General features: G+C 41.0%; 1 protein-coding gene across 1 annotated transcript in view; it reads right to left on the minus strand.

Moving 5' to 3' along the window:
• Positions 1-1,513: 1,513 nt before the first annotated feature.
• The window catches only part of LOC145448734 (uncharacterized), an 83,293-nt gene continuing 69,890 nt past the window's right edge, over positions 1,514-14,916 (minus strand). The window contains exons 2-4 of the mRNA XM_080327193.1: positions 7,540-7,693; positions 4,034-4,251; positions 1,514-2,100 (exon numbers count right to left, since the gene is read on the minus strand). Coding sequence (XP_080183319.1) covers positions 1,514-2,100; positions 4,034-4,251; positions 7,540-7,693 — 959 coding nt within the window. The remainder of the gene's footprint in view (positions 2,101-4,033; positions 4,252-7,539; positions 7,694-14,916) is intronic.

A 14,916-nucleotide genomic window follows, 5' to 3' on the forward strand; every position in this document is an offset into this window, starting at 1 on the left:
AGCAATACTCAGACGCTGAATACATTGTCCGGTCTGGCCAACACTGTAAGGCGTAAGCATATATTCCATGGCAAGTCCTCATCGAAATTGTTGGCAAAGCAACGAATAAAATTGATTTTATGGAAGTATTTTATCATTTGATTGCCTCAGTTGATACATTAAGCGACGTTTAAAACGCCAATATGCACTTCAGCATTGTGACATTATGTGGCCCGGGTCTTCGCTAGATATCGTATACAATAATATACGCTATCACTTCATTGAAAGATATGGTTGGGATTAGCAATATGACGTCATGTGACGTCATGAGGTTCACGTTCGTGTTCACACAGAACCTTTGAAAAAGGTTCGCGTTCACACGAACCTGAACCTTCCAGAGGTTCACACCATCCTTAATATATAGGCTATCACTTCTCTGAAATGTAGGGTTGGAATTAGCAATAGGACGTCACGTGACGTCATGAGGTTCACGTTCGCGTTGACACATAACCTTTTAAAAAGGTTCGCGTTCACACGAACCTGAACCTTTCATAGTTTTGCACCATCCCTAATATTTGTCACTCCGCGGAAGCCATTTGTATGTAGCCTATTCGAATTAGAAGAAGCTCGGGGATGTTGGGAAATGCATGTTTGTGCAATCAGTGAAACGGAGTCGTAATCAAAGTCTCAACGAGCCATGCACACGTGGTTTGGGAGAGAGCGGAGCTGGCATGATCGAGTACCTGATTGGTTTGCGTATTAGCTTTGAGTCGAGTAGATTCTTCTAGTATCACTCACTCTCACCAGTATGAATGACGTGGAAAATGCACATATGTCACTGTTATGCAACCATTAGGAATATAATGTCAATTGTCCATCGCATTATAGAGACTAGTTGATGTTTTATCGACCATACCTACTTCCTCGGACGTTACGACAGTACTGTTCGTTGATCGGGACTTCACAGATATGTAACTTCCACGAACGTGTGAAGTTTCGTACTACAAGTTTCGCATGACGCGAGCTTTACAGAGTTGCAGAGAAAAGTAGTTGACCTACTGAAACTATAATTATCCATGATTACTAATTCTCAAGTGGTAAAGAGCGTCTAATTTCTCTACGAAAATTATCACTATTGGACTCGAATCATTATAATTAACTCTCGATTCTGATTTGAGTGTCTCATCTTTCTATCCAGCCCGGTTCGGTAGCTGCAGTTTGGGCACCCCTGCTATACAGCGCGGCTACAGCTGACTTATCGGCATCCTTTTATATTACGAACGCGTGTTGCAAGCAAGAGAACGATTTAAAGCACTCTTGTTGAATGATGTAACCGGTTTGGAAATAAAGTAGCAGTAAATAAACGAGTATGTTGATTTGATATCTAATCCATCATTATCAACAGGATACCTATACGGCCATGCTTGATTGCTGGCACAGAAAAGACGCCATTAAGCAAAGTTCCCATAGAAAAATATCAGCGTTTGAAAGACTACATGATCATAACAACGCATCCTAGGTAATTTGGATACATTTAACTTGCAGGTCGGAGGCGCTTCGCGTCATCCTCAGTTCCGGGCCGACGATTTTGGACGAGTGCGACTCGTACGCCACCACGCCAAGGGCAGTGGGGAGGAGTTAGTTCCCACCATCTACGGTTCTCAGGACATCCAGGGTTCTCAGGACAGAACTTTTGAAAACTCCCTAGCAAGGGAGTCTTTCCAACTACATAAATCTCCCTACCCAGAGCAAAGGCGTCATACCACAGAAGGGGTCGTATAGTGGTTTCAGGACCCAACCAGTCTTGTTCTGCAATTGAATTGTTCCGTATCACGGTATACTCATCATCTCCACCGACAACATACGTCTTGTTACTCAAATGTACCAGTTCAAATGATTTGCGGCCTGGCGCCATTCCACGTCCTGTCCGTGTCCACCTATCGACCAAAGTATCGTAAATCTCTATGGTACACACGTAGTCATCGCCTCTTGCATCTGCAACGCCTCCCACGACAAAAATTCGATTTCCAATCACACAAGATGCAAAGTCGTATCTGCCATATCTCATTCTTCGACGAGACTGCCATCCATCTTGACAATATTCCTCGACACTGGCTTTAGCTAAAAAATAAGCGATTGCAACTTGCGGGGTGACGGAAGGGTTTAGGGGATTCTGTGTATAGGTGTTGATCCACTTCCCGCAACGCTTGCAAAACCCGCCAAAGCGACATCTTAAATTTGCATACATAAAATTTTGCTTACGAAATGAGTTGGGTAAATCCTAAACTCATTCTTACTTGACTTTTGTGGCTGTTGAATGAGCATTGAGCAATCATAAATTTTAGGTATATGAAAAGGGCATTTCCGTGTCACTGTCCTGACCTCATAGTTATCGTCGCTACCACAAGAATGATCATTCTGACCGTTTCTGACAAAAATTTGCAGCAGTATTGATTGATAAGATGCGAATTGAGTGCAGCATTGCAAATTTATCAGAAAGACATATTATAATTATGATTAATCGAGGTTCGCCTGCGAACGCTAACGTGAACTGAACGTTCGCAGCACCCCTAGTTCTTAACGTAGTTTATTGCACATTCTAAGCGAAAGCGTCATTGGACTAGAAATCTGTGACCGGGATTCCGGTCAGAAACGCTCATATTGTCGATCACTTACGAGTATGAGAAATGATGTAAACAGAGCTGGTCAAAGTAGTAGAGAAAGCTACTCAAGTAGAAGTAGAAGTTGCGACACAAAATCTATAGATATAGGAGTAGCAGTAGTTCTTTTGAAAGCAACCTCAAACTACTTGAAGTAGAAGTAGATTTGGCAGGCTTCACATTTACTCAAGTAAGTTAAGTGGTTTCGAAAATCTACCATTTATTAGCTCTGATGGACTGTCTAAAGCTAGAAACAGAGCTATGCGGAATGTGCAGAGAGCACAAACACAATTTTCCCGTTACATAGCAGGCAGTGTAAATTTTCCACCGCATAGGAACTCGACTGGACCCCCGGGATGCAAATGATAGTTTTGCGATGTAACAGTTATTCTGAACCTTTGATTTACTCAGTGCCTCCAACTAGAGAATGCGATGGGTAGGTAGCGAAAAGTGAGTGATTACATAAAAAATATTACTAAGTAGAAGTATACGTAGTGTAATATTAGTTGAGTAAGTATTGCAAGTAGAAGAAAAGTACTCGAGTACATCGAAAACGTTGAAGTACTTATTTACTGACCACAATTGGATATGAATATCATTAACAGCTTTGTAGATAAAGCATCCTTTGCTACGAAATGAATATTATCAATAAAGGTTCATTGCGATTTCGGCGCTCTTTGCTTTCCGTATCGCATGTACGAATTGTACATTTCGAGAACTATACGGCTCTTCGTTGGGATTATAGTGATTGTAATTTGTCATCTCGCGGAGAACAACGAATTTTCTTAATTTGAATAGGATCGCTTTAACGTCGACTTTGTCCAAGTCACAGACGTAATACCATTAATTAGCGCAAGTATATATTATGATACTCAATTACACGTAGATGTATGATATTTCCTCAAAACAACATGTCAAGTTGGAAGATTATCAAGTCGTGATAAAGATAGATAGTCAAGCTACGTGAAAAAGGACTATAAGGATGATAAGATGTGCTAATTTTCCTGCAGTTTGAAAAAGTAGATTGGGACGACCCGTTCGTGAAATTTGTCAGTTAATCGCTGGGCAACACAGCCTTCAACATGGCAATATGCATCTCTGCAAATAACGAGGAATGCTTAGTTCCGTTAAAAATAGGCGAAATGTCGAAATTATAAATTGTCACTCTTATATACAAGGTCTACCTCGACTGGTCTTACTCACAAAGAGGATGTAGATCCACTGTAACGCTACATTCCACCCGATATATCTCAACATATACATAGTAGTTTTGCTTCAAAAGCAGCTTAGATAGAAGTGGAAATAGTGCACAAATATATCCACTTTAGTCTTACAAGTAGGCTCCAAAATCCTATTTGAGTAAGCTAACAAGTACGAACACTGTTTTGGTGTACCTGTGAAACCACGGTTGTCTCTTCCACCAATCGCAAACAGTCTGTTACCAACAAAAGCAGCACAGAATTTCTCTCTTGCATGATTCATTTGTAATTCTCCAACCCATCCATTCGACTCGGTGTTGTACACACTGACGGCTTTCACGACCGACCCCTCACCAATGCGACCGCCCAAAACCCAAATTTCGCTTTCACGAGTTGCGACCGCGAACCAGGTTCTGAAAACAGGACACATTCTAACGTCGCTGATGCGTCCATATACAGCATGCTTTAGGCATAGGCAACCTGGTGTTCGCTGCGCAAGATTACTGTGCGGTCAGCAAGTTGCAGATTGTTGCCTCTCGTGAAGCTAGTCTCAAATGCAGGGTTGTAATAACTCGAGTCACGATGTTTTGATGACTCGACTTGACTTTGGTCATTTTTTCAAATGCGTAAAATGACTCGACTCGAGTCAATTTGAGTATTGACTCGACTTGTACTCGAATCATTGTGTAGGAATCGAGACTAGGACGGCCAATACAGACATTTCATTGCTACTTCGAAGAATAGTAGAGTCACATCATTATTGGTATTCCGTCTGTCAGTCTTACTTACTTACAGTAACTGTTACGACCAAGGAAAATGACCATATTATGAATGCATAGTTGAGAAAATGTTGGTCGAACAGGATTGAACTCGAAGCTGAACACTGAACAGTGGACACCGTGACTTGGATTCGGAATCAATCCACAACACTATGACTCGGACGCGGCCCTCTACTCAACGACTTGGACTAGGTTTTGAATTGAAAATGACTAGACTTGATTCGAGTCAAAACTATAAAATTGAGATTGACTTGTGACTTGGAACCTTGATTTTGTTACTACCCTGCTCCAATGTAGTCAAGCTGGCTACGTGCTAGGTAGGTTGGGGTATAAGTGGGCTTTCATAAGACCCAAAATTACTTCGCAACACTGTATGTGCTGAGTTTGTAGGCTACATGAACATTTTTGGCAAACTACATACTCTATTGCTACGACTCGTAAATTTTTCGAACATTTGGGCTCTTATCAGTGGGATTAGTTCTTCGTTACATTCAATGTAGCAGTGTAGCAGTAATAATGTGTTAGCTAAATTAAGCTAATATTCCCAAATCCTTTTACGCCCTTGTTCAAAACAAAAATCTTAGTGCGTAACGTCTATATGCGCCGCTCGCGACTTCCCTAGTCTCTCGGACTATGCAAAAGTAACAGCAATAACTGTAATGCGTGAAACCTGATATGGTACGAAACTTGGTTGGAAGGAACATTCGGTCAGCGTAGGCAGAAAAGAGAGAGTCAAATCTGTTCTCATATATGGCTAGACAAAATCAAGTATCTGAGTGTTCCGATCCTATATCGAAAATTAGGCTCCTAGTCGAGTATTAGAGTATCAGTCACTAGGACGTCCTAGCAGTATGAATACTGGGGACCACGAAGAATTTATTGCCAGATCTATACGACATTAAAAATTATACGTTGTTTTTCGACCACACCTATGCTATTGCATTTCGTGACGATGCTGTACACTGATCACGAGTTCACAAATATGTCAAAAGTTTTGCGTGCGGCGATAAGGCAGGGCAACTTCTCCAGTCGGCGGGCCGGATATGGGGGTATGAAGTAGGCCTAGGCCTACGTGGCGGATCGGATTCCTGAATAGATATATTATATTGGCAGATTTATCCACCTACACAATGAATAAATTATATATAGAGACCTATATTCGGCATTCAATGAATTTATCAACGTAATGTACTGCAATAGCTATTGGAGTCAAGGAGACATCTGTGGCCGATCAAATTTTTCAACACGTTCTTTAAACTCTGGCTGCAGGTAGGAGGTTGAAAACCTTAGTAAAAACTTCACATGAGCATCAGTTAGACTGGAACGCAGCTTCGTCTTGTTAATGTTCATGGTTGAAAATGTTTGTAGACCCGCTACCCACATTATCATGTATGATCGGAAAGTGTCCCGGGCCGCTTAAAATCCAGTCGCAGGCCGGATCCTGATCGCGGGCCGAATGTTGCCCGCCCCTGCGATGCGGCAAATCCAGGCTGACAGCATTGCCCAGTGGAAAATAGTAGGGATGGTGTGAACGTAAGGGTCACGTTCGCGTTTTATGTGTGAACCTCAGAAAGGCAGAGGTTCACGTTCACAAACGAATCTCGGAAGGTTCTGCACTGTGAAGAATTTTCATATATTACAATTTTCACTTCATAATCACATCTTTGATAAAATTTTGTTGCATTTAAACTGCGGGCCACTCTATGCATGGCCCTGGCAGCATAAAAAATCAACACTAAACGAGCATGCACCTTGACAATCTCAAAAATTTTGCTTGCTCTGTTACCAAAGTTTCCTCGAAATATCCAGCTTTCTGTTTGTGAATATTCAGTGTCTTTCCACTGTAAGCGTGACCCGCAATGGCACAGCATCAAGAGTGAAATACACTACGGGTAGTCAGTGAATGATAATCAATAGAATTTATATCGTTGTCTGATGGTCAAAAATCTGGCATGCGTGCGGGATTAATTTTGACTCCATATGTTTATTGTATCATAAAAACAAAATAAGTGCGATTGGGGTGTTGGTTACTGCTGTGTAACTTATTAATGGGGTATTATCGGTTGCAAGTATGGAAAACCGTTTTACACTATGCTCAATATCAACTTCGCAATACTCAAGACACCAGTCTGGCCTAGACCTAGACATAGACCTAGACCTAGACCGTTCAGGAGTAAGCTTATATTTCCTGGCAAGTCCTTGTCGAAATTGTAGGCAAAGCGACGGAAGATTGATTTTATGGATTGTTATATCATTTGATTGCCCCAGCTAATACATTTGGCGACGTTTAAAACGTCAATATGTAGGCCTAGGCCTACTTCAGCATAGTGGCATTATGCGGCCCGAGTCGTCGCTAGGTATCGTGTACGTACAATCGTACATTCATATAGGCTATCATTTCTCTGAAATGTAGGGTTGGAATTAGAAATATGACGTCACGTGACATCACGAGGTTCTCGTTCGCGTTCACACAGAACCTTTCAAGAAGGTTCGCGTTCAGACGAACCTTAACCTTTCGGAGGTTCACACCATCCCTAGAAAATGGCATCGAAACTATAATTCTCGCTGATAAATAACGCATAGTCGTAAGGAGCGTCTCGAAAAAATATCATCTCTCACTATAATAGACTCAAATCATTATAATTATTACTCGATTAAGATTCGAGTCGTTGAATTATTGTGCCCAGTCATATTCCAATGTTCAATATTAGATAAATATTATCAGGACCGAAACAGCACTTCATCAGGCCTCCCCAAAACGTTGGTCTTGGCACACATTTTAGCATTTTCCTGACATGACCATGGTACTAATATAGAAAGGCGGTTCGCAGCTAGTGGTTCATCCCGGCAATTTTACATATCATTCCGGCTTATGAGGTTGCATCTCGCTGATATTTAACCTAAAGATGCAGTGTCAGTCACCTGAGTGGTTTGTTGTCGGAGTTGAGCAGCGGTGTCCATTTTCGGTGAACGAAATCATAGCGTTGGAAGTCATTCGTTGGCCCATCGTCAGGAGGTATCGTCATTCCGATTGCTCCAAGCATGTATACGTCATAAGACTGTTCGCATTTGCAATCTGTATTTTTCGGAGAAAACTAGTAAAATTCTTCATGGTCGCCGTCGCGCATACATTTATACGAGACTTAGGGAAATCGAAACAAACGATACCTGGTTAATATAATATTGATCCAACGCATTGTATCATTCGGCTGGACCAAATGGAGAACAGTATCAAGTATATTCCGGTCGAGAATAGGTAAATGAATAAAAAGATACCATCACGGAGCTAAGTCAAGATTTAAAGTTAGATTTCCACGAAATGAACATCGTAGTCGGCAAAGGAGTACTGCAGAACTACAGGGGATCCCACAGGGAACCTTGGTTACGGCACTGAAACGTCGGTATGCTATAAACAAGTAGGGAAGTAGGACCTTCATCACCCTATTCGAGCCGAGAAAATGGAGATAAAGAGATATAGAAAAAGAGGGGGAGAACGAGAAAAGAGAGAGAAGGGAAGAGAAAGAGAAAGAGAAGGAGAAAGAGAAAGAGAAAGGGAGAGAGGAGAGAGAGGGTGAGCAAGATAGATAGATAGATATAGCAGTCATAAAAGCCAGGAGCATCATTAGTTTTCCTCAAAAGGGGTATGTTTTCAATTCAACATAGTCAGTGACGCGCGACTTTCAACGGGGATGTAAAACGAAAAAATCCGACCTACAAAAGAGTGGCACACTTTGACATTAAGACAAGATCGGCTTACTTGGTTTCGACGAGTGGCCTTGATCCGGATCGTCCTCTCGCTTACGTTTCAGCGAGCGGGAATCCGTGCTGCGAGAGGATTTCGGTATCTGCTCGCCATAATTTGAAAGTATAAAAATAAATTGTGAACATGTGAATAAATCTGGAAAACAAACACAAATGTACAGCTGCTCATTGGTTTTTATCTAATACTGTGGGGTTCCCAAACTATGTTTTACTGCGTATTTACCCTTTCGACTATCTACATGTATGACGTACTCCATAAAATAATGCTGCATAACGTACAGTGTACACGCAAATGGAAGACAAATACAAAAAAAACTACGTATTTACTCTTTCAAACATCATTTCCTTGCGATAGAGGATTTTGATGCCACTCCACAGAAGTGTTCGGATCAAGTCACTATCTTCGAGTCACGAGTCATTTCGAGTCATTGCACATATTGACTCGAGTCAAGTCAAGGCAATAGATCTTCGAAAGTGACTCGAGTCAAGTCAAATCACTTGATTTTTGGAGGTGACTCGAGTCAAGTCAAGTCAAGTCACGAGTCAAGTCAAGTTAAGTCACGAGTCAAGTCAAGTCACGAGTCAAGTCAAGTCACGAGTCAAGTCAAGTCACGAGTCAAGTCAAGTCACGAGTCAAGTCAAGTCACGAGTCAAGTCAAGTCACGAGTCAAGTCAAGTCACGAGTCAAGTCAAGTCACGAGTCAAGTCAAGTCACGAGTCAAGTCAAGTCACGAGTCAAGTCAAGTCACGAGTCAAGTCAAGTCACGAGTCAAGTCAAGTCACGAGTCAAGTCAAGTCACGAGTCAAGTCAAGTCACGAGTCAAGTCAAGTCACGAGTCAAGTCAAGTCACGAGTCAAGTCAAGTCACGAGTCAAGTCAAGTCACGAGTCAAGTCAAGTCACGAGTCAAGTCAAGTCACGAGTCAAGTCAAGTCACGAGTCAAGTCAGGTCACGAGTCAAGTCACAATTCAAGTCAAGTTGCCTTTTCGAAATACGAGGCACGATTACTTTATTGCATTTTGCTAGCTGTCTGAAATACAGGTTGACTGGTCATCGATTCTGAACCGTCGAACGAATATCAAATTAAATATACACGCAAGAAGGCGATGAATCGCTCACATGTACGTAGAACTGTTAAACTACGTAAGTAATTGCATAGCCCCAGTTTATAGTTACCAGCCAAAATAGAGAATCGGATTGATAAGAGGCAATACATTACTCATTTACGTGTTGATATGATACGATTCGAGCCTGTACCAATGGCTGAGGAGTATATAAACTATATTCGAATTCCAGAGGTGGTCGGTAACGAAGTATTTCTACTTTATCGCAGTACTCAAGTAGTTTTCCTCTAATTCTGGTACTTACTCAAGTAGATATGATTTTCGCTACTTCCACTTCTACTTCGTAAAATTTAGTGATCTACTTACTTACTTTTCGCTATTTTCAGTTTGTCAAGAAGAAGTAGTTTAATCCTCCAATCAGGAAGATAGCCGGAGGAATTTCGGGGCTGTTTTCACGGAGTATCAACATTCAATTTTCAAAAAACTTGAGTAAAGCCAGGAATTTTCGTCGCGCTTCGCGCGCAGTGAATACGGAGTGACCAGTATGATCTCACGAAAATATCGGTGAATATAATTTAGGTAGCGGGTTGGCATGGTTCCGTTCACACCGCATTGTCGCCCTTCGCCCACATGAAATGTTTCATCAGTGTGTATATATGGCTTATCACAACGTTTGAAACTGATGTTTCGCAATTTAGCATTTCCTGATCATATCGTAATCTGGCAGTCCATGGCGTGTCCTAACCTGGAAAAGTGGACTGTGACTTTTTTAGTTTTAGAGCTGTTTTAGCATACTTCGAAACTCTTTGGACTAAAGACATGCAATACATGTTCTGCTTTTAGAATTAGTATTTATATTTCACTTTCAATTCCCAGTATCACATACTGTGAGTTCTAATTAATATCAGTTCTTTTGTCTCGATAACATAGCTGTTGACGTATAAAAGCAAGTGTAGCAATGCCTTTAATTTCCGGATTTAAAGCTACATAATATGGCATTTTTACGACCCACCATATTTTTTTAATAACCTTTACTAATCGCGCAAAGTGTTTGCACCGCATTCTATACAACCTGTCCGTATTGCTCTTCGACGAAACTACGGGCCTTATAATATAGGGAAGGGCGCCATACCATGATATTTTCTAAAAGGTGCTGTTCGAGTAAACAGACGATTGGTATCGCATTTCCATATCAATACTATCATTTTCATCCCATGATGCGGACGAATGCATATGCTGTCGAAAATAGGATACCTCCTGGTATGCATCAATATGCATCAAGCTCGGCACCTTTCGTATAGCTCAATTTGCACCCTTTGACAATCTATATGAACGAATTACGATCGTTTTCACAACTTCTTACTTACTTGAGTAGATTTAAAGTCAGTGAATTCTACTTCTACTTCAAATAGTTTTAGGTTGCTTATGAAAGTAGTACTTCTACTCGTACCTGAGTAGATTTTTACGTCGCTACTTCTACTTCTACTTGAGTAGCTTTCTTGACTACTTTGACCACCACTGTCGAATTCAATCACAATAGAACAAGAGGTTTGGATAAGTAAGAACATAGAACAGAAATGAATATTTTGCTATTATATTACTTTGCTACTAGTTTACGACAACGTAAGCTGTCAATTGATTTATGAGAGAACCATGGACTTCAATAAACCACAAGATCATTGAATGATTGGACGCTCACGCGGGTTAACCCAACGTTTCGTTAACAATCCGAACATATGGAAGATAGAGTGATTTTCATCGACACCGATTACTTGATGACTTGAAATTGACTCGTTAATAACGCAAAGATTGAAACGAAATCATGAACATTGAGATGGTGTGAACATCTGAAAGGTTCAGGTTCGTGCGAACGCGAACATTTTTGAAATGTTCTGTGTGAACGCGAACGTGACCCGCATGACGTCACGTGACGTCATATTGTCAATTCCAACCCTACATTTCAGTGAGCTCACATCCTTCATTAATTTACACGATGCCTAGCGATGACTCGGGCCACATAATGTCACGATGCTGAAGTACATATATTGACGTTTTAAACCTTGGCAAATGTATCAGCTAGAGCAGCGGTTCTCAACCGGGGGTCCGCGGACCCCTAGGGGTCCGCGAAGCAATTTTAGGGGGTCCGCGTGTCCTCTAAATTTTTGAAATAGCTGATAACGTAATTCTTATTTTATTTTTTTATTTGAGAAAGCATGAGGCAGTTTCGCACCACAACTGCTAAAACCTCATGACTCATATCATCATAATAATCGTCTGACATAAACTATCGTAGTGTGAAAATTCATTGTCATTGCCAATTTCCAATAACCTGCTGATACAAACATATTGCTGTTTAGAGACGTTTTCTTGATGTTTGTAGAAAAAATAGAAATGTGGAGATAGTAACGTCAATCAGGGTGACTTCGTAATGTCTGCGAAACCTCCTCGATTTAAAGTTGTCAGTCTCATCAAATTAGTCGTTAGAAATAAAAAATTCCGAAGTATTTCCCTAATTTGTCCCAATGCAGGGATTGAAATCTCGCCACGAAATCCATTTTATCCTGTAATATACATGATCACTATCTGAGCAGCTTCTTGGAGGTACAGAACTTCAATATACAATTGAATAGTCTATTCATATTGAAATGAACCCGAATATTTTCGGCTGACACTCGTCATAAATCGGACAGTGATATACCTGCTCTTAAAGCTCGGTTATCAGATGTGGCGCATTCTTATTGCGGATGCCCTATCGACAAGGCCGATTTTTGATGAACAAGGAGTGTTTCGTTGCTATCAAAGCATGACGCCCCAACCCTGAAATTCATATCACCAGTTATATTGGTATGCAGCCTTGTCTTGTTAATGTTCAATTGTTCATGGTCGAAAATGTTTGCTCGTAAATATATATGTAAATCCGAACAGAACAAGTCGTTTCATCACAGTCTTTCTCAGGTTGGAAAACTTGGATCCATTCTTTGGTGCATAAAATTTGTCTATACTTTTAGATTAGGATTTCACTTTGACGGTAGAAACTCTCTGCCGGCCGATCAAAATGCTGTCGCGGGACGAATCCGGCCCGCGGTCCGTATGTTGCCCGTCCCTGCGCTAGATGCTGGACGTGATATGTTTATAAAATATATATTTTTTCATTTTGTTGCCATAAATGTTGCGATCACACCAAAAGTATCGTCGGAAGCGTTATGCGTTAATATTGCATTAGCCTCCATCTATCTTTGCGGAAATGGTTTTCGGCACGCCTCGTTCATATCAAAACGAAGGCGCGGATTTTCAAGACATGACCACGTACTTCAAAAAACAACCAGCAGCAAAATCAGCTTTGAAATAATAAAAGTCTACCAATTTCTACATAAATAGTATGATGTTATTTTCAAGAAAAATCATTATTTTGATGTTTATCTCAAGCCTACAGTTCATATTTGCACAAGACAGATGAAGGTTGCTCCATAATAGAGCTAAAATCGAACTAAAACTTGAGGGGGTCCGCGAGGGTCCGTGACGGTCAAAAGGGGTCCGCGAAGCCAAAAAGGTTGAGAACCACTGAGCTAGAGCTACCAAATGATGTAATAATCCCATAAAATCAGTACCTTCCGCCGCTTGACCAGCAATTTCGACGAGGACTTGCAAGGGAATAAAAGCTTACTCCTTGGCGGTCTAGGCCACACCGGAAAATATATTCGGCCTCTGAGTTCAGCCATGTCGATATTGAGCAGAGTGTAAAAGGGGTTTCTATACTTGCTTCCGATATTACCTTATTAACAATAGCAGTAGCAGTATAGCCAACACCTTCACCTTCTCACTTTCAAAAGTATTCCTCATTGTTTAAACTGTAAGCGACCTGTCGCGTGCTGCAGTTTGTCCAGATCTGATGTAGTGTATTTCGCTCTTGATATGTGATTACGGGTCAAGCTCACAGCAGAGAGTCAACTAAATATTCGAGCAAACTTTTGTAACAAAGCAAGTAAAATTGTTAAGATTGTCAAGGTGCATGCATGCTCGTTAAGTGTTGATTTTTCAAGCTGCCAGCGCCATGCGTATAGTGACCTACAGTTGCAATGCAATAAATATTAACTAAAGATGTTACAATGAAGTGTAAATTGTAATATATGAAAAGGTACACAGTGCAGAAACGATCAAGGTTCGTTTGTGAAAGTGAACCTCTAAATTTCTGTGGTTCATACACAGAACGCGAGCGTGAACCACGTTCACACCATTTCTAATGCACATGCTGAAGATCTCGCTCACGCGCGTCACAACTGCAAGTGAAGGGAGAGAGCAAAAGACTCTACACACATTTTCGACACTGCTGGATACGTTCTTATCATACTAGACCACTCCACAAAAAGTATAGCCTGCTTGTCATTGTGAATATGTACGTATGGGACCAGGGGTAGGGAACCCATGTCCCGCAAGCCATATATGGTTCTTTTGATGATTTAATATGGCTCTTCGATAAATTGTTAATTTGACACTCAATTTGCCACGCAAGCTATTTACACATTTTCTGATTTTTTTTTGTAAATTCTCATAACAATTTCAATCATTATGCTTTTGGTTGCTGAGGCCAGCCTTCGTAAGGTTAGAAATGGCATATTCAGTGGGTTTCAGAGTCTCTCTGTACATATTGCTCTTATGAAAGAAAAATTTCATAGATTCACGAAGGTCCAGATTCCCTATTATGTATATCGGGGAATCGATACTGCAAGTTGACGAAACCAATTGAGAAGAAACAACGCCTACCACGTCGTTGACAAAGTTATATCATCCAACAAGTTATCCAATTACTGGCTATATTTTTCCGGCAAACGCCTAAATCTACATTTGTACAATCATTGCCATTGGTAAACCATATGTGTCTTGTACGGTCATCGGGCTTATATGCGTACTCATTCCAATTCGACTAACATGACAACAAATACTGCTCAATACATTCTACGCATCTCGCATCCGATATTGGCAAACAATACCTCTTCAAAATTAACCGAACTATGATGCGTATATGGGTTCGTGATTTACGCTTTATACACGGTTAGACTAGATCAGTGGTTCCCAACCTTTTTCGATGGCAGGGCCAAATTTAGAATTTCAGAGTACGGCCGGGGCCGCACGAATACCAGGGCAATGAAAGGAACCCAAAATAGTCACCAATATATGAAAATTGGCATTGTTCCGATCATTCGCTTGACGCCATTGGCCATTGTGTTGCCGCGCTCCCGTTGTTCAGAACAATCAACCTTTGCTGGCTATTTCGGAGTAGTTTTATTGCCCTGGCGAGATTCAATTCGTATTTTGGAATCAGTGCGACACTTGCTTTCGATAAACACCGACATATCAAATTATTCGGACGCTTGGGTCGCGAGCTATAGGACTACCAATTATGCTGCTTTTGCCGGCTAAGCAGTACGCATCATATTCAATCGTGAGTCCCTTGTTGCACATCTGTCCGTAAATT

Source organism: Botryllus schlosseri, chromosome 10 (assembly GCF_051294905.1).
Source record: "Botryllus schlosseri isolate E-star chromosome 10, Bs_hap1, whole genome shotgun sequence".
NCBI classification, from domain to species: domain Eukaryota; kingdom Metazoa; phylum Chordata; class Ascidiacea; order Stolidobranchia; family Styelidae; genus Botryllus; species Botryllus schlosseri.